This window comes from Grampus griseus, assembly GCF_964374135.1.
Source record: "Grampus griseus genome assembly, chromosome: 8".
In the NCBI taxonomy this organism is placed as follows: Eukaryota; Metazoa; Chordata; class Mammalia; order Artiodactyla; family Delphinidae; genus Grampus; species Grampus griseus.
Window position 1 is genome coordinate 31,562,204 of NC_139002.1, and position 23,185 is coordinate 31,585,388.

A 23,185-nucleotide genomic window follows, 5' to 3' on the forward strand; every position below is an offset into this window, starting at 1 on the left:
CTATGTGACAGGAAGTGTGTTATACCCTCAAGTACAAATATAAAGATACAGACCCTGGATCCAATGTGTGCTTTTCCATGACTACATCATAGCCTCTAATCACACTCTGTTCCCGTTACTAGACTGTAACTGTCAATGTATCTGTCTTGCCACTATATTGTAAGCTCTATTAGGACACTGCCCATCACACAGTAAGCACTCAGTAAATAGCTGGTAAAGCATCTGCTTAAAGATGCCTTACCAGCTATTACCAATTTACCAATGGAAATTGTAGCCTACTAGGGGGAAAAGACATAATGAACCGTATAAAGTCAGGATTCTTAGTTTTGAGAAAGAAGAGCTAACTCTTGCTGATATAGCAGAAAAGGAGCATGTTGAAGATATTGGGTGGCTCTCAGAATTCCTGGAGGGTAAAGAGAATCATGGCAGACGCTAGGCCTCCAGGAATAATGCACAAAATCACTGCAGAACTAGTCCAGTGAGGAAACTGTCTCTATTGCAGTTCCCCACCCATGCACTTCTGCATCGGAAACTCAATCTTGCAACCACTGAGAAACTGCTGTTGCTGCCAGTGCTGCCAACAAAGTCAGCCACCTCTGCTGCTACTCCTGTCAAATGCCAAAGAACCAGAGAGCACCCTTGTTCATTGGTAGCTGAACCAAGGTTGGAAAGACAGGTTGAGCCTGGATTGTGAAATGCCTGAACAAAGGTATAGGCAGTCACCAGAACAATTTATTCCTAAACCAGATTCCCCAATCAAATGGAGTAACCAAAAGCTAAATGTGCAGTGCTTGCTTTTTGCCCATGGTGGATGCCAACGAGTATTTGCAAGTTTGGTTGAAACAACAGATGGGGGTCTGCAAATTTAGGACAGACTGCCCCACTTAATCCCTATGATTAATCATGTCTATACTGATAGCCTTACCTGAGATCAGAAAGTACTATCTCTCATAACATATTTTTGGGAATACAACTATGATATCGTGGTCCTTATGTCATGAATCTGGGTCAGGTACCAAGAGAATCAACAACATTTAGATCTGCAACATTTAGAGTGTTGGGAAGGGGGGTGGATTCACCAGGATTTTAAGTGCTCTGGATCATTTTCAACTGAAGGTTTCCCACCCAAATGAGGACTCAATCTTTGTCGTTCTCTTGCATCAGCCACGGGTTGCTACAGGTCACTTCGGAGTTTCTTAGCAAAAACAAAATGCAGTCTGTAGGAGCACTGCAAGTCAAGACAGGTGAGTAGAATTGGCTCCAAGGGCTGAAGAGGAACTTAGCCAAAAACTATTCAAAACAGGTTAATCCATCTGAACTGGGACAGCAGACACCAAGGAGAAAAGGGACTAGGTTAGACGTGTGCAGCCTCGGCCTTGCTGGCTATACTTGCCTATGAACAGCTACCAATTCTTCCAAATCCCCCCGCCACCATCCCCCCGCGTCCACTCGGATAATCTCTTTAGGCACGTTAGCTAGCCAGAGAAGCAGGGAACCTGTGGAAGAGGATGAAGTGTTATTTGGGGTATAGAGATCATGGATGTTTTACGTATGCACTTAATGAATTTGTCGAGCCCCTCACCCCCGCCCCATCTTAGGCTGGGTCACTCGGAGGAAAAAACCCTCTTTCCTGTACCTCCCTTTATGCTGTCCTCGCCTGCTACTTCTCCCTCTCACTCTGAGCCGCACGCAGCCTCCGTGCCTCACCTAAAAACTACTCTTCAAAGACTTCCTTCCGGGCCCAGCAAAGCCCGGCGTACTCGGTATCTGGAGAGGCAGAGGTACTCGCTTCTATCCAAAAAAACAAAACTACCCTTTCCGGAAAAAAAAGAAAACTGCTCGAGCATTCCGAGGCTCGCATGCGCGCGTCACACGGGGAAGCTGCTAGGAGGGTCCGGGTGCTTCAAATCGCAAACCCCGCCCCCGCGTGTCGGCCCCGCCCCGCCGCCTCAGCCCCGCCCCGTCCCGCCGCCGGGGCAGGCACGCGACGCCCTCTCCAGGCCAGGCTCCCGCGCCCTATTTGGTCTTTGAGGGGCAGGCGGTGGGAGGTGAGGCGTGCGTGGCGGAAGGGGACGCGGGGCGGGCTCGGGTGCGCCAAGGCACAGCTCTAACCAGCGCAGCCGCCACCTCTTCGGGAACCCACGCGGCCTCTGCGTCCTGCCTCGGAACAATGGGACTCGGCTCGCGAGGTATCTTGGCTGTGCTGGCCCTGGGGGTCGTGGTGGGGGTAGCGCTGCTGAAGATCATCGCCGACAGCACAGACCCGGAGGGTAAGTGGCTGCGGGGGTCGCCAGCCCCGGCTCCGGGAGGAGTCGCGCTGCCCATCGGGAGTTTCCAAGTTGGATCTGGTTGTGCAGAAAGTTCTGCAAGTCTTAGGCCGAACGCACGGGGCAGTCCTGGAGGTGACCTGATGGCCCCATCAGAGGGAAAACTGAGACTTGGGCCAGTCCCCCACCTGTCCCAAGGCCGCCTGCTTAAGAAATGGTCCAGTCCTTCCCCTCAGTTTTTCTGCAAGCAGCGGACGCAGGCCTGGAGGAGTGCGTATAACCTGTTGAGTTACCGAAGGATGGGCCTTCAGCAGGGGTTCAACTCAGTTGTTACAGTCTTTCCCCGAAGTTAATGTTTTCCTGGGAGGTTAGAGATTATCTAAGCCTTCCTTTTGTAAACGATTAGATGGATTGAAAAATATGTCTACCGATTCCTGAGCAAATATGTCTACCAGTTAGTTGCGGAACCTTTAGGCGTTTTCCGGCGTTTCATCGCCTAATTGTGTAATATCAAACCAATTATTTATAGTCTTAAGGACCCCAGACGCTTTGGGGTAGTGTAGCTGGTTGGGAGCTTTTGGGGTGCGGACAGCGCTCCCGGGCGCAGGTGATGCTTGTGCTTCTGTGGATGGGAGCTACCAGCCCCTCGTGTACCGTAAACACCGGCCGAGGCGGGCCGAGGCGCGTATCAGCTGTGCAGCCTTACGATCACAGCTGCGCTATTGTTAGGAGTCCACGACGTCGTCAGTAAAATCATAACAAAATGATTTTGACATTTATCTTCTGGGGAAAGTGGAGGTGTCCCTTTAGGCCCTTGGCCCTTTGGGGACTTTTTGGATAAAGTCCTGAAAACTGATTTGCTGTGTAAATTCTGTTTTCTCTTTGTCAGCTCTTATAGAGGTCAGGTCACTGATTAATGGTCAGTAAACTAGAATAAGTTAGTTTAAATGACCCAAGTTTTTCCTGGTTTTAAATTCTATCCACTGTATATTACATTAGTTTTATCCAGCAGTTTGTAAAACCAGAGGGTTCAGGCACAACACCTGCTTTTGCTAGAATAATCTGGGTGAGTTAGACAATAACAGTTTTTGTTTGTTTTGCTGAATTTTTTTGTTTGCTGAATTGCACATGTGACAGACTGGCTTTGTAGAGCTAATTTTGAGATCATTTCAGGAAAGAATGATCAGTAAAATCATGTCCGTCATAGTTTCAATATTATGAGGTATTTTATTGTAAAAGTGGACTATCTGGAATTAAACAGTATATTTTGCTGATAATTTTATGCCAATATTTATGTGAGTTGCTTTCCATTTTTTTATTTGTTACTTTGTGAAAGTATACCTGCTTATTGTTTCTCTAAAGAATTACTGAGTAGAGAAACTGAGTGTGCTTGCTTTTCTTTTGCCCTCATAACAGATTTTTTTTGCCCTGTTTTAATACTCACTGTTTGTTCTATTTGTTACTTGATGTCTCACTAGACGTTAATGCTATTTGGAAAACTTGGAATGCTCTACTATATGAAAGCCTTGATTTCATAAACTAGTATAACCAATGTGAGCTGGAATCCATTTCTGCAGACTATACAGTCCACCTTGAAACTAGAGTAAAGGAAGGTTCTGTAGAGGATGTCTCAAAAGAGCAAGTAAAGGTTGTCCTAGTCTTTATATGCAGTGTGTAATCTGTATAAAGTGTCATTATGAAGTACAGTGATTTTTGTCATACTAGAGCTTATATAGCTAATTTTTACTAGACACTTTTCCTGTGCTTCTCACACTATGCTAATTGAGGTCCATACTTACTCCCATTGGATCCTCACAGTATTATCCCCATTTTATAAATGAGGAAACTGAGGCTTAGAAGTTACCTAATTTATTCAAAGTGAAGCAACTAATACATGTTTGATTTCAGAGGCCAGAATCTAAACTCTCAATTAACCATTTTGCCACTAAGCTACAGTAGGTGATGTTGGCTCTTCAAGTAGATAATACTTTTATCCACAATACTGACATTGCCCAGAATATTGTGGGAGAAGATAAAAACATTATTGAAATTCTTCTTTTAAAATATCCTTCACAGTCTGCTGCATAGTTTCATAAATATCTTCAGTTGAAGGAGGAGGGATACTATGAGCAAGTTAGCAAGCCAGCAGACAGGATAGATTGTGGTAGTTCAATGAAAGACGTAAGGGTGGGGGAGGCTATTAATCAGGACTTTTGGTGGCAAGTGACAGAAACCCACCTTAAACAGCCTTAGGGGAAAGGAAGAACTTTATTGACCCTTAAATGGAAAAGTCCAAGGATTAAGGTGGCTTCAGAAATGCTGCATTGAAGAGTTCAAATAGGTTGCTAAGAGATGGCCATTTCCGCTAAGAGATGGCCATTTCCGACTCTCTAGATTACATCTATCAAACCATAGGCAAGCCCTAGTTAAAGTGTTCTTAGCCTGCAGGGGGAATGCAAAAAACAGGGACTTTCTAAAGTGATTCCCAGGCTTCAAAAGCCACCATAATGGGTAGCCAATTAGGATATGAAATTAATCTTTAATGAGCCTATGCCACTTCATGAACTTAACTTTCTTTTCTTCTATTTAGTGCAATATTCTATTTTAATACTTGGTCATTTTGTCAGGTAAAGCATCAGCCTCCTTGTTCTTAGATTGTCCGTGACATTCTTTATCTCTTAGGACACAGAAACAGTGCCTGCCCATAGTAGGTACTTCATAAGTATTTTTTGAAAAGAGGAGAAAAGGTCCTAAAGCTAGAAAGAGCTTAGAAAGAACACTGCTTCTGCCTTCTTCCTCACGCAAAAAAAAAAAAAAAAAAATGGGTTGCCAGGAAATCATCCCTCATAGGAGTGACAACAGCAGGTAGACAAAAACAGGAGGCTCTCGTAGCAGTCTAGGCAAAAGATGAAAGCACGTGGTAATGGAGATAAGTAGATAGAGTCTAGATCTTTTTGGGGGGTAGAACTGAAATCATTTGCTAATGGATTGCATGGTGGAGTGAGGAAGAAGGAAGAATCAAAAGATGACCTCTTGGTTTTAGGATTGAACAACTGGTAATGCAACAACTGGGAACACTGGGGCAGAAGCAGGTTTATAGCAGAAAATCAACGGTTCCATTTTGGCATTCACAAGTACAGGCTTTGGAATCAAACAGCCTGGTCCAAATCCAGACTCTGCCACTTACTAGCTGGGTGGCCTCCTCTGGGTCTCTGTTCTGTCACTGCACAACAGTGTTCCTGTCACAGAATTGTTGTGAGGGTTAGATGAGCTAATGCAAGTTACATGCTCCCCATGAGGCCTGGCATGTAGTAAGCCCTTAATAATGTTGGCAGTTATTTGCTACCTGCTGCTAAATACATCTGTACAGTCTACTGACCTTGATCTTTTTCAAGTTTAATCTTCACACTATATTCTTTTGTGATAAATGGATTATGGTTCCAGCAAGAGGAAGAAACGCACAGTAGAAATAGCTCCTTCAAAGTTGTTATTGCTTACTTTCTTTGTACTTTGAAGGTTTTTTGGGTAGGGGAAAACTATCTTTGTGAAAAGTACACAGTAATAAACTTACTTGCCTCCCATGTAGTATATGTGTTAATCTTGCATTATACAAAGACCAAAGATGAATAACCCACTCTGAAAAGTTGCTTAACTGGGGCATAGAATTCTTCCAAACTTTTTCCAAATTTAAGGTACTAGCTAAAAATTCAAAGAATTATACTGAGAAGGCTTGCAATTTTAAATGAAAATCCTAACCCACTTCATCTTCTCTCCATTGTATGCAGTTAGGCATATTGGTGGTACAAGACCTAGGAGCACCCATTAATAGTAAGGGCCCCTCCCAGGATGGTCCAGTCTACTCAGAAGAGCAGAGTTGTCAGTAGCAAAAATTCCTCACCAACCACTGTGTCCTCATGTGGGTGAATGAACTTTGGCAAACTATTGTATCATTGGCTGGCACATAGTAAGAACTATATAAGTGTTACATTAGCCATATGTTTTCTGTCTTGAAAAATCCAATAATACAGTCCCAGATTTACTGACAGTTTCAAGGTATATTTCATAGCAACAGTGGCAAAAGTAGAACTTCCTGTGGAATAATCTACCCTTCCCCCACACCACCACCACCCCAGAGACAGAAAGAAACATATTGCCAGTGTTCTTAGTTAAATATTAAATGTCCTTTCATCACAGGATATTTCTTTGTTTTTATAGGATCTCCAGGTAAGAAGAATCCTATGTCTGTGGAAGACTCCAATGATAACCCAATAGGTGAGTTTAAAAAGGTCAGGAAACAGATTATCTGTCTAGGATACATAAAGTAATATCAGCTAGTCAAGTACATGTAAGCTGGTACACTGACCTGTCTTAACCATGATTTGTTCATTCGTGAATCCCTAAAGCCTACCATCAAGGGCTGCCCTTAGTGGACATCAGTAAATGATAGTTCACTGGATTAATAGTCTTTCTCAGTTTAGCAAAGATGTGAATAAATTCTGAAACTAAAAGCATACTGGAATTTATTACTGAGTTCTGAAGCACATTTTTAGGTATGACATTTTGCACTCTGCCTATAGATATGAACTATGAATATGTAAGTCTGCTGATCTTGCCGGTAGAACAAGTCACGCTAAGCTGGTCAGCCACAGTAGCCTTAATTTGCCTTGGTGGACTCCAGGGAGACCCTACTTATATTTCACCCATCAGTTAGATTTCAACCCACCCTCTTGCTTCCCTATTGAAACAATAGACGAGGCCCTTTTTGTTTGTGTTTTTGTTTTTTGGCTGCACTGGGTCTTCTTTGCACCTCACGGGCTCCTGTCTAGTTGCAGCACATGGGTTGCCTCACAGCATGTGGGATCTTAGTTCCCTAGCCAGGGATCGAACCCGCGTTCCCTGCATTGGAAGGCGGATTCTTAACCACTGGACCACCAGGGACGTCCCAAAAAGATGCTCAGGCACTTTTCTTGTGCTTTTAGTTTGGGACAAATGGATTTCTTTCTTGATTTTCTGAGTTCATTAGCATGGAAAGATAGGAACCAGGCTGATGTTATAAATAGTGAACCATCAAGGCATGTTTCTTGTAAGCAGTATTTAGTTTATCTTCTTACTGTCCTTGTTATTAAGAGTTGACAGAGGTAGAAACTAGAAAAAGGTACACAAATCCTATCACTGGACCCATTTTCTCTACTTTTATTCAACAAATATTTATTGAGTGCCTCTAATGTAAGGACACATTACAAAATGGACCAAGCCCTTACTTCTTGGAGTTTTTGTTTGTTTTTTATTTTATTTCATTGTAGAAAAATACACATAACATAAAATTCACAATGTTAGCCATTTTTAAGTGTACAGCCCAGTGGCATTAAGTACATTCACATTGTTGTGCAATGTCATGGAGTTTTTTATTAATTAATTTTTTTAGTGAAATATAGTTGATTTACAATGTTCTGTGAATTTCTGCTGTACAGCAGAGTGATTCAGTTATACATATATATACATTCTTTTTTATATTCTTTTCCATTATGGTTTATTCCAGAATATTGAATATAGTTCCCTGTACTATATAGTAGGGCCTTGTTGCTTATCCATTCTGTATGTAATAGTTTGCATCTGCTATGAACATAGGGATGCATGTGTCTTTTTGAATTATACTTTTGTCCAGATATATGCCCAGGAGTGGGATTGCTGGATCACATGGTAATTCTATTTTTAGTTTTCTGAGGAACCTCCATACAGTTTTCCATAGTGGCTGCACCAACTTACATTCCTACCAACAGTGTAGGAGGGTTCCCTTTTCTCCACACCCTCTCCAGAATTTGTTATTTGTAGACTGTTTAATGATGGCCATTCTGACTGGTGTGAGGTGGTACCTCATTGTAGCTTTGATTTGCATTTTTCTAATAATTAGAGATGTTGAGCATCTTTTCATGTGCTGTTGTCCATCTGTATGTCTTCTTTGGAGAAATGCCTCTTTAGGTCTTCAACTGGGTTGTCTGCTTTTTTGTTGTTGGGTTTTATGAGCTGTTTGTATATTTTGGAAATTAAGCCGTTGTCGGTCGCATCTTTTGCAAATATTTTCTCCCGTTCTCTATATTGTTTTTTTCATTTTTTTATGGTTTCCTTTGCAGTGAAAAAGCTTGTAAATTTGATTTGGTCCCATTTTTTTATTTTTGTTTTTATTTCTATTGCCTTGGGAGACTAACCTAAGAAAACATTGGTATGATTTATGTCAGAAATGTTTTGCCTATGATCTCTTCTAGGAGTTTTATGGTGTCATGTCTTATATATATCTAAGTCTTTAAGCCATTTTGAGTTTACTTTTGTGCATGGCGTGAGGGTGTGTTTTAACTTCATTGATTTACATGCAGCTGTCCAACTTTCCCAGCAACACTTGCTGAAAAGACTTTCTCCCATTTTATATTCTTGCCTCCTTTGTTGAAGATTAATTGACTGTAAGGGTGTGGATTTATTTCTGGGCTCTCTATTTTGTTCCGTTGATCCCTATGTCTGTTTTTGTGCCAATACCATGCTGTTTTGATTACTGTACCCTTGTAGTATTGTCTGGGAGGGTTGTGCCTCCTGCTTTGTTCTTTTTTCTCAGGATTGCTTTGGCAATTCTGGGTCTTTTATGTTCTGTATAAATTTTAAGATTATTTATTCTAGTTCTGTGAAAAATGTCATGGGTAATTTGATAGGGATCGCATTAAATCTGTAGATTGCTTTGGGTAGTAGAGCATGGGATATCTTTCCATTTCTTTGAATCATCTTTAATTTCCTTTATTAATGTTTTATAGTTCTCAGCATATAGGTCTTTCAGCTCCTTGGTCAGGTTTATTCCTAAGTTTTGGGGGGATTTTTGGTGTGATTTTAAAAAGTAATTTTTTTTACATTCCCTTTCTGCTATTTCATTGTTAGTGTAAAGAAATGCAAGTGATTTCTGTATGTTAATCTTGTATCCTGCTACCTTGCTGAATTTATTTATCAGTTCCAATAGTTTTTGTGTGGCGTCATCAGGGTTTTCTATATATAGTATCATGTCATCTGTATATAATGACAATTTTACCTCTTCCCTTCCAATTTGGATACCTTTTATTTCTTTTTCTTGTCTGATTGCTGTGGCTAGAACTTTTAGTACTATTTTGAATAGAAGTGGTGAGAGTGGGCATCCTTGTCTTGTTCAAGAATTTAGCAGGGCTTTCAGCTTTTCACCATTAAGTATTATATTGGCTGTGGGTTTGTCAAAAGTGGCTTTTATTATATTGAGATATGTTCCCTCTATACCCATTTTGGTAGAGTTTTTATCATGAATGAATGTTGAATTTTGTCAAATGCTTTTTCTGTGTCTATTGAGACTATCATGTGGTTTTTGTATTTTCTTTTGTTGATGTGGTGTATCACATTGATAGATTTCCGTGTGTTGAACCTTCCTTGTGAACCTAGGATGTATCCCACTTGGTCACAGTATACGATCTTTTTTATGTGTTGTTAGATTCAGTTTGCTAGTATTTTGTTGAGAACTTTTGCATCTATGTTCGTCAAAGATATTGGCCTGTACTTTTCTTTTTTAGTGGTATCTTTGTCTGGTTTTAGTATCAGCGTGATGCTGGCTTCGTAGAATGTCTTTGGGAGTGTTGCCTCAACAGTCTTTTGGAAGAGTTTGAGAAGGATCAGTAAAATTTCTTCTATGTATGTTTGGTAGAATTCGCCTGTGAAGCCATCTGGTCCTGGACTTTTGTTTGTAGGGAGTTCTTTTTTTTATTACAGGTTCTATTTCACTTCTAGTGGTTGCTCTGTTCAAATTATCTATTTCTTTTTGATTCATTTGTGGTGGGCTGTATGCTTCTAGAAAGTTGTCTGTTTCTTCTAGTTTGTCAAATTTGTTGTCATATAATTGTTCATAGTATTCTCTTATGGTTTTTTACATGTCTGTGGTATCAGTTGATATTTATCCTTTTTCATTTCTTATTTTATTTGGGTTCTGTCTTTTCTTCTAGGTCCTGGTTTTATTGATTTTTTCTATTTTTTTAAATCTCAATTTTATTTATTTCCTCTCTGAGCTTTATTATTTCCTTCCTTCTGCTGACTTTAGGTTTTGTTTGTTCTTCTTTTTTTTGATTCTTTTAGGTGATAGGTTAGGTTATTTTTTGAGATATTTTTCTTGTTTCTTGAGGAAGGCCTGTATTGCTATGAAATTCCCTCTTAAGAACTGCTTTTGCTGCATCCCATAGATTCTGTATGGTTGTGTTTTCATTGTCACTTGTCTTAAAGTATTTTTTAATTTCCTTTTGATTTCCACATTGACCCATTGGTTTCTTAGAGGCATTTTGTTTAGTTTCCATGTAATCGTTTTTTTTTCATATATCTTTTCTTGTGGTTGATTTCTAGTTTCATGTTGTTGTGGTCAGAGAAGATGCTTGAAATAATTTCTATACTGTTAATTTGTTGACGTTTGTTTTGTGCTCTAGTATGTGGTCAATCCTAGAGAATGTTCCATGTGAACTTGAAAACAATGTGTATTCTGGGTTTTTTGGATGTAATGTCCTGAAAATATCAATTAAGTCTAACCGTTCTATTGTATCCTTTGGATCTTTGTTGCCTTATTGATTTTGTCTAGAAGATCTGTCCATTGATGTGAGTAGGGTGTTAAAATCTCCTACTATATTGTATTTCCATCTGTTTCTCCCTTTATGTCTGTTAGTATTTGTTTCATGTATTTGGGTGCTCCTATTTTAGGTACATATATGTTGACGAGTGTAAAAATCCTCTTCTTGTATTTGTCATGGATTTTTATTGTTGTGGGTTTCCTAATGCTCCATGTAGTTCATATTCTCAGTTGCCTCTGGGCTTGCTTTTTATTATTTCTGCTGTACATAGTCAGAATATACTTTTATTCTAGTTACAGTAATTCTACAGAAAAATTTTCAATTGGAAAAAAATGACTAGATAGATTACCCTAAATGTACTTGTGATTATTATTGGGCAGTTGTGGGAATGGTTTTTTGTTTTTAAATACTTTACTCAGTTGTTCAGTCTTTTCCTATTGGACTTTTTTTCTCATTTTTAAAAATTCAATTTATTTAAACAGACTAAAAATAAAGCACAGTTCACCCTTTACTCTCATGCCCCCATCCTCAGTCTCTGGCAGCCACTGATTTGTTCTCTGTATCTATGGGCTTGTTTTGTTTATTTTTTGAATTCCACATATAAGCGATATTATACAGTATTTGTCTTTCTCTGTCTGACTTATTTCACTTAGCATAATACTCTCACAGTCCATCCATATTTGTCACAAATGGCAAGATTTTCCTTCTTTTATATGGCTGAATAATAATCCATTGTGTGTATATACCACAATTTCTTTATCCATTCACCTATCGATAGACACTTAGATTGTTTCATATCTTGGCTATTGTAAGTAATGTGAAATGAACATGGGGGTTTGCATATCTATTTGAGTTATTGTTTCTGTTTACGTCAGATAAATACTGAGAAGTGGTAACTGAATCATACGATAGTTCTATTTTTAATTTTTTGAGGAATCTCCATCCATAGTGGTTGCATCAATTTATGTTGCCACCAACAGTGCATAAGGGTTCCCTTTTGTCCATATCCTTCACAACAGTAGTTATTTCTCATCTTTTTGATAATAGCCGTTCTAACAGGTATGATGCAATATCTCATTATGGTTTTGACTTGCATTTCCCTGATGATTAATGAAGTAGAGTATCTTTCCATGTACCTGTAGGCCATCTTTATGTCTTCCTTGAGAAAATGTTTATTTAGATCTTCTGCCAATTTTTAATTTGATTGTTTTTTGATGTTGAGTTGTATGAGCTCTTTATATATTTTGGACATTAACCCCTTATTGAATATATCATTTGCAAATATTTCCTCCCGTTCAATAGGTTGCCTTTTCATTTTGCTGATGGTTTCCTTTGCTATGCAGAAGCTTTTTAGTTTGATGCAGTCCTATTTCTTTATTTTTGCTTTTGTTGCTTTCTGTGTCAGATTCAAAAAAAGTCATTACCGGGCTTCCCTGGTGGCGCAGTGGTTGAGAGTCCACCTGCCGATGCAGGGGACACGGGTTCGTGCCCCGGTCTGGGAGGATCCCACATGCTGCGGAGCGGCTAGGCCCGTGAGCCATGGCTGCTGAGCCTGCACGTCTGGAGCCTGTGCTCCACAATGGGAGAGGCCACAACAGTGAGAGGCCCGCGTACCGCAAAAAAAAAAAAAAAAGTCATTACCATGCCAACATCACTGTCAAGGAGCTTACCACCTATGTTTTGTTCTAGTAGTTTTATGGTTTCAGGTCTTTTGTTCAAGTCTTTACCATTTTGAATTTATTTTTGTGTATGGTGTGTCAACCTTAAAAACTAAATAGCCAGTTATTTTACCAGCAAAATGAGTTCATTTGGGAACAGCAGACTAATTGTAATTCAGGACAAGCAAAATATGGTGAATCATAGGCAAGTCTGGAGAACAAAGGAGAGAAGCATGCTTTTATAGAGGAAGGGAGGAAGTTGGGGGGGGCCTGCTTCAAACAGAAGTTCACTGGAGCAGAGCAGGAGTGCAGGGTAATAGCAGCTTCTCATTGGCTGAATGTGGTAGTTTCTCATGGGCTGGGCTGTTGCTGGGCAAGGAGAAAATCTTTCTTCCTTCTTCTATGGCATGTAAAGTAAGCTTCTTCCTGCTGGGTCTGCAACTGGCAGTGAGAGGTAGTGTATGAGAGCTCTCCCTTCAGGAATTCTCAACTCCATTTTTAAGTAAGAGTTCCTTTATTTATTTTCACATTTCCCCCTGTTGATTAGTATCTTTCCTTAGAAGCATCACTGATCAAGAGTCAGGTTTTGGTGATTCTGTTCCTTGGTTTGAGAAAGGTCCTTTCCTGGTTGTCATATCCCACGTTGGAGGGAAAATGCACAAATTGGAAACTGTTGAAGCTACATTTGAGTAACAGGGAAAGGTAGGAGGGAGAACTCTCAGACACTTCTCATCTAAAGTTTATATCTTATCAAGGTCATAGCATTTGGAGATCATCTCAGAGTACTGAGTTAGCATTTCCTCTATTTGATGCAAAACCTCTGCAGAGATTTGACAGGCAACCGGTACAAAGTAGAAAAATAATTATGCAAAACAAAAGTAACAGGACAAATCCAAGTTATTTGATGATTCTAAACCATAACCCTAGACCCAAAGGTAGCCAGCTGAACAAATCAAAGGACCATGGAGAGAGTCAGGTGAAATTCCTTGTAACCAGTACACTTGCTCCCTGATCTTGTACAGTTGAATTTCTGTCTTCCGATCTTGTACAGTTGAATTTCTGTCTTCCCAGAGACATTAATCCATATGTGACAGGGGGTATTTGCTATTACACAAATGCCTCCTTGCTCAGCAAGTAGATAAACAAAGGCTATATGATTGTCCAAAACTACCTTAGCCAGTGAGTCATGTAATTATCGTTAGGCAGCTACTGCCTTGGCTGTGGAGTTGGCTAGCTCTTCTAATGTTAGGGAAAGATTTTTGAGTATGCATTCCCTGGTTCTTACCCTAACCCATGGGAGAAGGGCTCTCCCTGTGGAGGCAAACCCAGAGTCATGTGTGCTTCCTGGAAGTTCCTGTTTAAGGCAGCCATGGAGGTTTAATGGGGAGAACAAATGGGAGGCTTCTGATTTGTTACAAATGTTGACAGTTAAATGTCCCAATAAGCATTGGCCTCCAGTTCACCATCTATCTAAACATGCATACACCCATGAGAAATGTCATCCACTGCAGAAAAAGATAAAACCAGGTGGAGCAGAGAACTTCATCTAAGGTCTGGTTCTTCATTAGCTAGAATTTCCTGATTGACCTTTTCAAGTCAAGGGTCAGAGGAATTGGGATGACATTCTGTAAGGTACTATCCTAGCCCAAAGGGGTCTATTCTAAAAGCCTTGCAAAGAGAAGTTTGCCCGCTTGTACTTCCCTTGGGTGTAGGAAAACAGATGGTATTTTGATAAGGAAAAGGGTGTGGGAGAGTTAAGGTCATACAGTTGGTGGAGGTTTTTTATTGAGCTAGTATTGTTATGGTTGGAGAAAGATTGAAACAAGGCACGGGAACACTTGCATGTAACAGCCTAACCAAATAGGTAACACCTGTAGGCTTGTAGGTGTAATTGACAGTGGCATTTGGGACTAATGACAAATTAGTTACAGGTAAAAATGATGGATCTCCAACATCATGAACAGGTTGGAGTATCTAGGGACAGATCCAGCAGTCAGAGAGGTTTCCCCTTTTGCAATACATTGGGAAATGCAGATAAGAGAATTGTCTTTTCAAGAAAGAAGGGGAGAAAAAGGTGTATACCTGTACAGGCCTGGTTCAGTCATCTTGGAAGAGCTGTCTCCTTCAGGTGTCATCTGCTTCAATTCCTGTAAATCTTTATTTTCAGGTCACCAGTTGGTGTACCGGTCCAGTTAGTGTTTGATGCTTTCTTGAGATGTGATGTGTTAAATCCAAGAGTCTATATTTTTGAAGTTTGGCAACACAAGGGTTGGTTAACAGTACCTGATAGAGGCCTTTCTAGTGGGGTTGAAAAGAGTCTTTCTAGAGATGTCTTTTCCAATAGATGAAATCTCCAGGCTGCAGTGTGTGTTGTTTGAGGCCTTCATCTCCCAGGAGTGCACGATGAAAAGATTGCTCTACTAAAGTATGGTTATTTTTGTGACACACATTTTAGGATGCTAACTAGAATTATGACTGATAACATCATACCTGGACGTATCAGAATTTTATACAATTTCTAGAACATTTATGTTAATAACATTCACCCATGCAATATAACTTAAAAAGGTTTATTATCGTTTATTTGACAATGCTTCCCATGTAATTTAACATACCAAATAAGCCTAATTAGTTTAATATCTCTTTGTAAAGAGAGAGAACAAATCTTTTGAGATGTTGTCGGAGCTCTGGAAATGCCCAGGGTTACTTTCAGATCAAAAAGACATTATTTAGAATTTGATTTTTGGGAAGTTTGTCAAAATTATCAAAAGGTTTTGGACACTTGACTAAATGAAATCACAGATTATTATAAAGCAATACTTTATTATCTAAAAAGTTTACATAGTTCTGAGCAAAACTTAGTTCTTTTAAAATTGAGAAGACTCTGTTTTCCCAAGTAATCAAAGACCTGATTAAGATAACATGAAGCACAGGAAATAATTTTGATAAAACACAAAATCTTTGCTTTCTAGGCAGGTTACTTAAAAGATAAGAATAAACCTTTCACAGACTCTTATCAGGAGCAGATCAATAGTCCAAGCAAACTTTGTTCTTTTAGTAGATGAAAGAAAATTAAGTTCCAGTTTTACATAAGTACACCATTGATATTAAAGGTTATTTTTTTAAACTCTCAGAACAAATTTGTTCAATCTTATCCAGCTTGATCACACATAATACTTCTTTCCCAAGATTCTCTTTCCACAGACCTCCTACAACTTTCTTAATATCCCTTCAGATTGTGTTCTGTGTTTTTTCCTCTTTCCCTTTCTGAAATAACAAGCCTCACTTTAGGACAAATTACTTTCTTTTCTCTCAACAAAAACACATCTCTCATACCTTCTTTTACCAAAAACGCACATCCTAGTTTTCTTGCATATGGAGATGTTTCCCTTATTATTTCTAGTAGCTTTAATTATGTTGAAGCATTAAAATTCTTAACACTAAGTAACCTTAATTTCTAGTGAAAGTAAGAAAAAGAACTGTGAACTGTTAGACCAGCATTCTTTAGATTGGTCAGTTTATGAATATATTTCATAATTTCTAGAAACATATGCTTTCTCATAGTACAGTTTTTTAGCATGGCACAAAACGTGTTTAGTGAGAGAACTTAATATCTTTAGTGACTCTATAAAAGAAAGCCCAAAGTGGATAAACCTGGGTTCAGTATTTAGTGTTTCAGTGTTGTATCTTATTTGGAAATGATTCAGGTATTCAATGAATTTAACTTAACTCATTATTTAACTGAACTTAGCAAAACTTTAAGGTTCCAGATTACCAAAAGATTTGGGGGAACTATTTTAAAAGTTTACCCAAAAACTTTGTATTCTGTGTACATCTATTTACTTGCTTTTAACAATTATATTGAGATTAATTATGACAATCTGATCCTACTAAGTTATTTTTCTTGCTGAATGATCATTAAAGATCAATTCAGTACTTTGAGAACAGCTTCAGAGTCAGTGAGATGATTTCAAATACCCCTTCTAGCACAGGGAAATTTATTCTGAGGGGAAAAAAAGCATCGCCTCAAAATATTTTTCTGAAGAGACCAGATAATACAAATATTATAAAAATGTTTTGTTCATTGTGTAACATTTTCCATAACTGTTTTATTCCTTTTATATCCTCTATTTTCTCTTTTGTAGTAACACACTTCTAATCGTTGAAAGGTTGTCTTTTGGACGTACTGTTTGCCAATTTATTGGATGCAATTTAGCACAGTTTATTTGGCACCAGTCCCAAAAGGAGAACAACGTCTTTGGGGAATCCTGTATGATGTGTATTCCAGGAATGTGCTGTTGGGAAAAGTGGAGACAGCCAGCAATACTACAGCATTGGTGCCTATCACTTTTGTAGGACTCACCACATTGGATTCAACAAATCCAATTTTTCTCTATTTTGTTTGTTTTTTTGGTCTCTGTCTAAGTTCTATGAGTGATATCTATGATTTATTCATCCTGACACGTAACACTATGCCTGGTACATATAGTAGGTATGCACACATGTTGGTTGAACTGAACTGTGGAACCAAGTACATATTTTGTAGTTGCTGATTTACCTTATCAAAGAACCATTATATATGTTTTTCAGACAAGACTGGTCCATGCCCCAGTCTTATCCATTATCGTAGCTGGATTTTTTTTTTTTTGTTTATAGAGTAAGGTAGATACTGGAGGTCAAAGAAACAGGAATTAAGGTTACTTTCTAACTGTACCACCGAATTATATGTAACAGTTCTGTTTTTTTAATATGCTCTAATCATTATTTGAAGACAGACATACTTTTGACATTCTTTTGTGCAGGGACTTGTTTGATGATTTATAAGCTTATAGAGAAAATAATTTCCCCCATTTCATGTACAGTCAGGGGCTTATAATTTAGGGTCTGTGGATGGATGGGTTTATTCTTCATGGTGCAAGGAAGGCACATGTCCAGATTATTTTTCATAAAAGGGGTTTGGGCAAGGATACAAGGAGATGTAACATGGTCTAGAATGGACAGTAGGTCTCAGAACAACAGCTCAGTATCATTCAGGATACAGCCTTCTCCTCAATCAGTTAGCATCAGTGCTTTCCCCAAAAGGGGAATCTCAGAGGTTAAGGGTATCACTGTCCAGTCAGAAGCGCTTTTCTTGGGCATAATTTTACAAAACCAGATTCAAAGCAGTTGATCTTCCTTAACGTTCTATCCATACACAATTGCCTTTGGCTTGGTAACCCATCCTTGGTACAGTCACTTGGGCTGCTCTAGTAGGGTTGGCTTTATCCACAGACCTGGCAGGACCATAGCAATTTTGAACAGATGGACCTGATTTGGAGGTTAGATTTCTGCAGAAGAGGGCAGCGGAAATTTGGGAACCGCTTACTCAAGTAATTATTCCAATTTTTACCGCCAATGGAAACACTAAAAGTCTTACTGAAGTGGAAAGAATTTTACTTCAGATATATAATCCCATATTCCTTACTACCTTCTTTTATTCACTTTGGGTAAAATGTTTTATGTGTGAAAGAAACATTAGATGGAAACTTCCTGTTAGGTTGTAAGCTGCTCTAAGACAGGAGCCAGTTGGCCCGACAGGTTGCTTCAGATGCAAATGGTGTTAGATAGACAGACAGACAGACAGACGTGTAGGTATAGATATTGATACTTGTTTCTAACTAGAGAGTTGATGTAGGAAAGAATTTCCTGACCACTCTGAAGGATTAATTTGTACTTAAGGAACTGCTTCTACTCCTCAAAGACTGTTTATTGTGTTCAACTCATGTTTTTGAGATTGCATTTGAAAATTGCTGGTAATTTTTAACAGCATCAGGTTTTGTCTCAAGGAATGTAGAATGGGAAATCATGCAATATTATGTTCAGTTATATAGTGAACAGATGTTTGTTTTGACTGCCCACTTTACTATTCACTGTTTTAGGCACAAGGCATACAGTGATAAATAAGACAGATTAGTCCCTGCTCTCAAAAACTTTATAATCAGGTGGGGAGATACAGACTATAAGGAGATAAACAACTAAAGAAGAGGATTTCAGATCGTGATTTTTAGAAATAAACAAGGTGGTATAAATATGTAAATACATAAACAGGGTAATGCGGTAGAGAATGACTGAGGAAGGGCTGCTTCAGACTGGGTGGTCAGGGAGGACCTCTCTGAGATGGGGTCATCTGAGCTGAGCCCTGACTAACAGGGAGGAGCCAGCCCTGCATATACCAGGGAGAGAGCACTGCAGGCAGAAGGAATAAATGGTGCAGGTGTGAAACAGGAGTGAGCCTCTTGTGTCCAAGGAGCACAGGCAGGTCATGTGGCTGCCTGCAGGTCGTGTGGCTGCCTGCAGGTCGTGTGGCATGCAGCCATGGGTGTACACTGCAGTTATGTTATCACATATAGGAAATTCTGAAGTGGAAATACAGTATTTAAGATGTAAGAGTTATATTTTGAAACGTCAAAAGCAAAGCAGGCTCCAGAAGAGGAGGCCGAGGGATGTGGATTCTGCCAACTTCATTAATTTTTCTGGGTCTTTTTTTTTTTTTTTTTTGGTGGGAGGTGGGTGTTATTTCTTCAAGCATTAAAATGCTACAGTGATTCTAAACCACTATGCACCTTCATACTCTGCACTCAAGACAGCAGGTGTAATAATAACTTGGAATTGTTCTGGTGTTTTCTTTCCTGAAGCGTGCCTCTATCCTGAAGTTACAATTAGGAGCCAAATGAAATGCTTCCAATTCAGATCAAGAACTGCTGCTTGCACTTTATTGTGATGTGAACATCTAAGGGAATATCTAACGTTTAAATCATTTTAAGGGTTAGAGATAACGGGGCTGAGTAACCAGCCTGCTGTATGAGTTCTGGGAAAACCCAGGAAATTGTGAACGTTAGCTTCAGTTCGTGGGGGCAGCGGGAGGGGGGAAGGTCATGATGAACGGAGGTTAGGAGAGATAAACAGTGCTGATGCACATGCACTGAGAAAAGTTTGAGCAATTTTTTATGCTTTTGTTCCTTTTGAAAAGCCAGAAAAACAAAAGCTGGTGTAGAAGATAAATATAGGTCCTCCCTCCCCGCAAAAGTAGGCCTAGGGCAGAAAAGCCAACCATCAGACCCTCGGTTCCTGTTGTCTTTCAGTTTGCCCATGAAGGGGCTGCCACACATTGAGTGCCCCATGGGTCCTTGTTGAATGTGAATTCTAGTTTGAATAGGAAAATGGACTCAACTGGGATTGAATACACAACACTTCTTCTTTATCTTTCTTTTTCATGGAAATCTGGTAGGCTTGCTCTGGACTCTCGTGACTTCTTTCAGACTGAGATTAGTGACTTACCTACCCAATTATGTGCAGTAATACATAGAGATTTCTCAAGAATAACTTCCCCAGATGCATAACGTTCCAAGGAAGAGACTTCGATGTACTGATTATAGAGTTAAGCAGTAGTTGGTATCAGGCATTCATCTTTTTGCTTGTAGTATCTTCTTTTTTTCCTTCATATTTTAATTTTGTTTACAACTTATTATACAATAGGAGTAATGTGTGTACATAATTTAAAAGTTCAAACAGTACTTGAAAATATGAAATACATAATACCAATCTTCTTTTCTCTACGGAGTCCCACTCAGTCCTTTTCCCAAATGTACTTCAACAGTCAAAAGCCAGATTCATTATCCACCCAAAGATCTGCTTTTGTATTTCGTATCTCACTTGAGGGACCAACCATTCATTATCTAAAGTGAGAAGTAGTTACCAGTTTTACATGTATCATTCCAAAAAACAATTTAAGCATAATGCAAATCTAGCATATGTGTTTTTTATGAACATAAATGGATACTGCTAAGCAGCACACTGTTCTCTACTCAGCTGGTCTCACTTATCCTCATCCTTCCTAATGGCTATGTGGACTCCACGGTACAGATGCAGCATAAGTCGTTCACCCAGGCCCCCACTGATGGATATTTAGGTTGTTTGCAGTCTCTGCTAACTTAAGCAGTGCTGCAGTGAGCATCCTTCCTATTCCATGCTGGTATACCCCTGCTAGGGCACCTGTGGTGTTCTTTTCTAGTGGTGGGATTGCTGAGTCAAATCATGCATGTATTTTAATTGGTGATATATTGCTAAATTTTCTTCCAAGAAAATTACACTAGTTTACTCCCACTGGCAGTAAAAGGTGCCTGCTTTCCACGCCTCGACAGCACTGGGTAATAGCAAACATTTTAATATTTGCCAGTCTGATACGTGATTAATAAAAAATCTTATCGTTTGGAGTTAGAGTCCTTTAAGTTTAGAATATTTTCATATTGGTTTTGGGGGGTTTTTTGGTTCTTTTTTTAAAAACAGCTTTACTGAGATATAATTCAGCCATTGCAGGTGTATAATTCAGTGGTTTTTAGTATATTCAGATAAGTGCAGCCATCACCACAGTTAATTTGAGAATATTTTCATCATCTCAGAAAAGAAATTCTGTGCCCTCTAGCCATCATCCCCTTATCCCCCCTCTCACCCCAACCCCCAGCCCCAAACAATCACTAATCTACTTCCTCTATAGATTTCCTTATTCTGGACTTTCATATGAATGGAATCATTGTAGTATGTGGTCTTTTGTGATTGGCTTCTTTCACTTAACATAATTTGTTCGAGATACATCCAAGTTGTAGCCCTTTTATGGCTGAATAATATTCCACTGTATGGATATACCATATGATGTTTATACATTCATCCATTGATGGACATTTAGGTTGTTTCCACCTTTGAACTACTATGAATAATGCTGCTGTAAACAGTTGTGTACACATTTTTGTGTGGATATATGTTCTTAGGAGCAGAATTGCTGGGTCATGTGGTAACACCATGCGCAATGAACTGCCAGGTTGTTTTCCAAAATGGCTGTACCATTTTACATTCCCACTAGCAGTGTATCCTGATTCTGATTTCTCCACACCCTTTCCAGCACTTTTAAACTTTTGATTCTAGCCATCCTAGTGGGTATGAAATAGTATCTCATTGATTTGCACTTCTTTGTTGACTAATGATGTTGAGCATCTTTCATGTATTTATGGGTTATTTGCATATCTTGCTTTGAGAAATAGCTATTTACATATTTTTTAATTGAAGTATAGTTGATTTACAATGTGTTAACTACTCTTTATTAGTTTACTGTACAGCAAAGTGATTTAGTTATACATATATATATTAATATTCTTTTCCATTATGGTTTATCGTAGAATAATGAATACAGTTCTCTGTGCTATAGAGTAGGACCTTGTTGTTTATCTGTTCTGTGTATAAAAAGCTTACATCTGCTAACCCCAACCTCCCACTCCAAAATATTTAAGTATTTTGCCCATGTTTAAATTAGGTTATTTGTTTTTTGTCTTTTTTTTTTTCCTTATCAGTTATCCATTTTATACGTATTAGTGTATATATGTCAGTCCCAATCTCCCAATTCATCACACCACCACCCCCCGCAAGGGACTTTCCCCCCTTGGTGTCCATACGTTTGTTCTCTACATCTGTGTCTCTATTTCTGCCCTGCACACCAGTTCATCTATAGCATTTTTCTAGGTTCCACATATATGCATTAATATACGATATTTGTTTTTCTCTTTCTGACTTAGCTCACTCAGTATCACTAGATGCATCCACATCTCCACAAATGACCCAATTTTGTTCCTTTTTATGGCTGAGTAATACTCCATTGTGTATATGTACCACATCTTCTTTATCCTTTAATCTGTTGATGGACATTTAGGTTGCTTCCATCTCCTGGCTATCGTAAATAGTGCTGCAATGAACATAGTGGTGCATGTGTCTTTTTGAATTATGGTTTTCTCTAGATATATTCCCAGTAGAGGGATCGCTGGGTCATATGGTAATTCTATTTTTAGTTTTTTAAGGAACCTCCATACTATTCTCCATAGTGGCTGTATCAATTTACATTTCCACCAACAGTGCAAGAGGGTTCCCTTTTCTCCACACCCTCTCCAGCGTTTGTTGTTTGTAGATTTTCTGATGATACCCATTCTAACTGGTGTGAGGTGATATCTCATTGTAGTTGTGATTTGCATTTCTCTAATAATTAGTGATGTTCAGCAGGTTTTCAGGTGCTTCTTGGCCATCTGTATGTCTTCTTTGGAGACATGTCTATTTAGGTCTTCTGCCCATTTTTTCATTGATTGTTTTTTTAATATTGAGCTACATGAGCTGTTTATATATTTGGGAGATTAATCCTTTGTCCGTTGATTCATTTGCCAATATTTTCTCCCATTCTGAGGGTTGTCTTTTTGTCCTGTTTATGGTTTCCTTTGCTGTGCAAAAGATTTTAAGTTTCATTACGTCCCATTTGTTTATTTTTGTTTTTATTTTCTCTAGAAGATGGATCAAAAAAGATCTTGCTGTGATTTATGTCAAAGAGTGTTCTTCCTATGTTTTCCTCTAAGAGTTTTATAGTGTCTGGCCTTACATTTAGGTCTCGAATCCATTTTGAGTTTATTTTTGTGTATGGTGTTAGGGAGTGTTCTAATTTCATTCTTTTACATGTAGCTGTCCAGTTTTCCAGCAGCACTTATTGAAGAGACTGTCTTTTCTCCATTGTATATCCTTGCCTCCTTTGTCATAGATTAGTTGACCATAGGTGCGTGAGTTTATCTCTGGGCTTTCTGTCCTGTTC

The 23,185-nt window shown here is 39.0% G+C and overlaps 1 protein-coding gene across 1 annotated transcript in view; it reads left to right on the forward strand.

The window, feature by feature from the left end:
- The first annotated feature begins 1,972 nt into the window (after nt 1-1,972).
- The window catches only part of TMEM123 (transmembrane protein 123), a 72,506-nt gene continuing 51,293 nt past the window's right edge, over nt 1,973-23,185 (forward strand). Inside the window, exons 1-2 of the mRNA XM_082660558.1 lie at nt 1,973-2,270; nt 6,483-6,539. Coding sequence (XP_082516684.1) covers nt 2,171-2,270; nt 6,483-6,539 — 157 coding nt within the window. The 5' untranslated portion in view covers nt 1,973-2,170. The remainder of the gene's footprint in view (nt 2,271-6,482; nt 6,540-23,185) is intronic.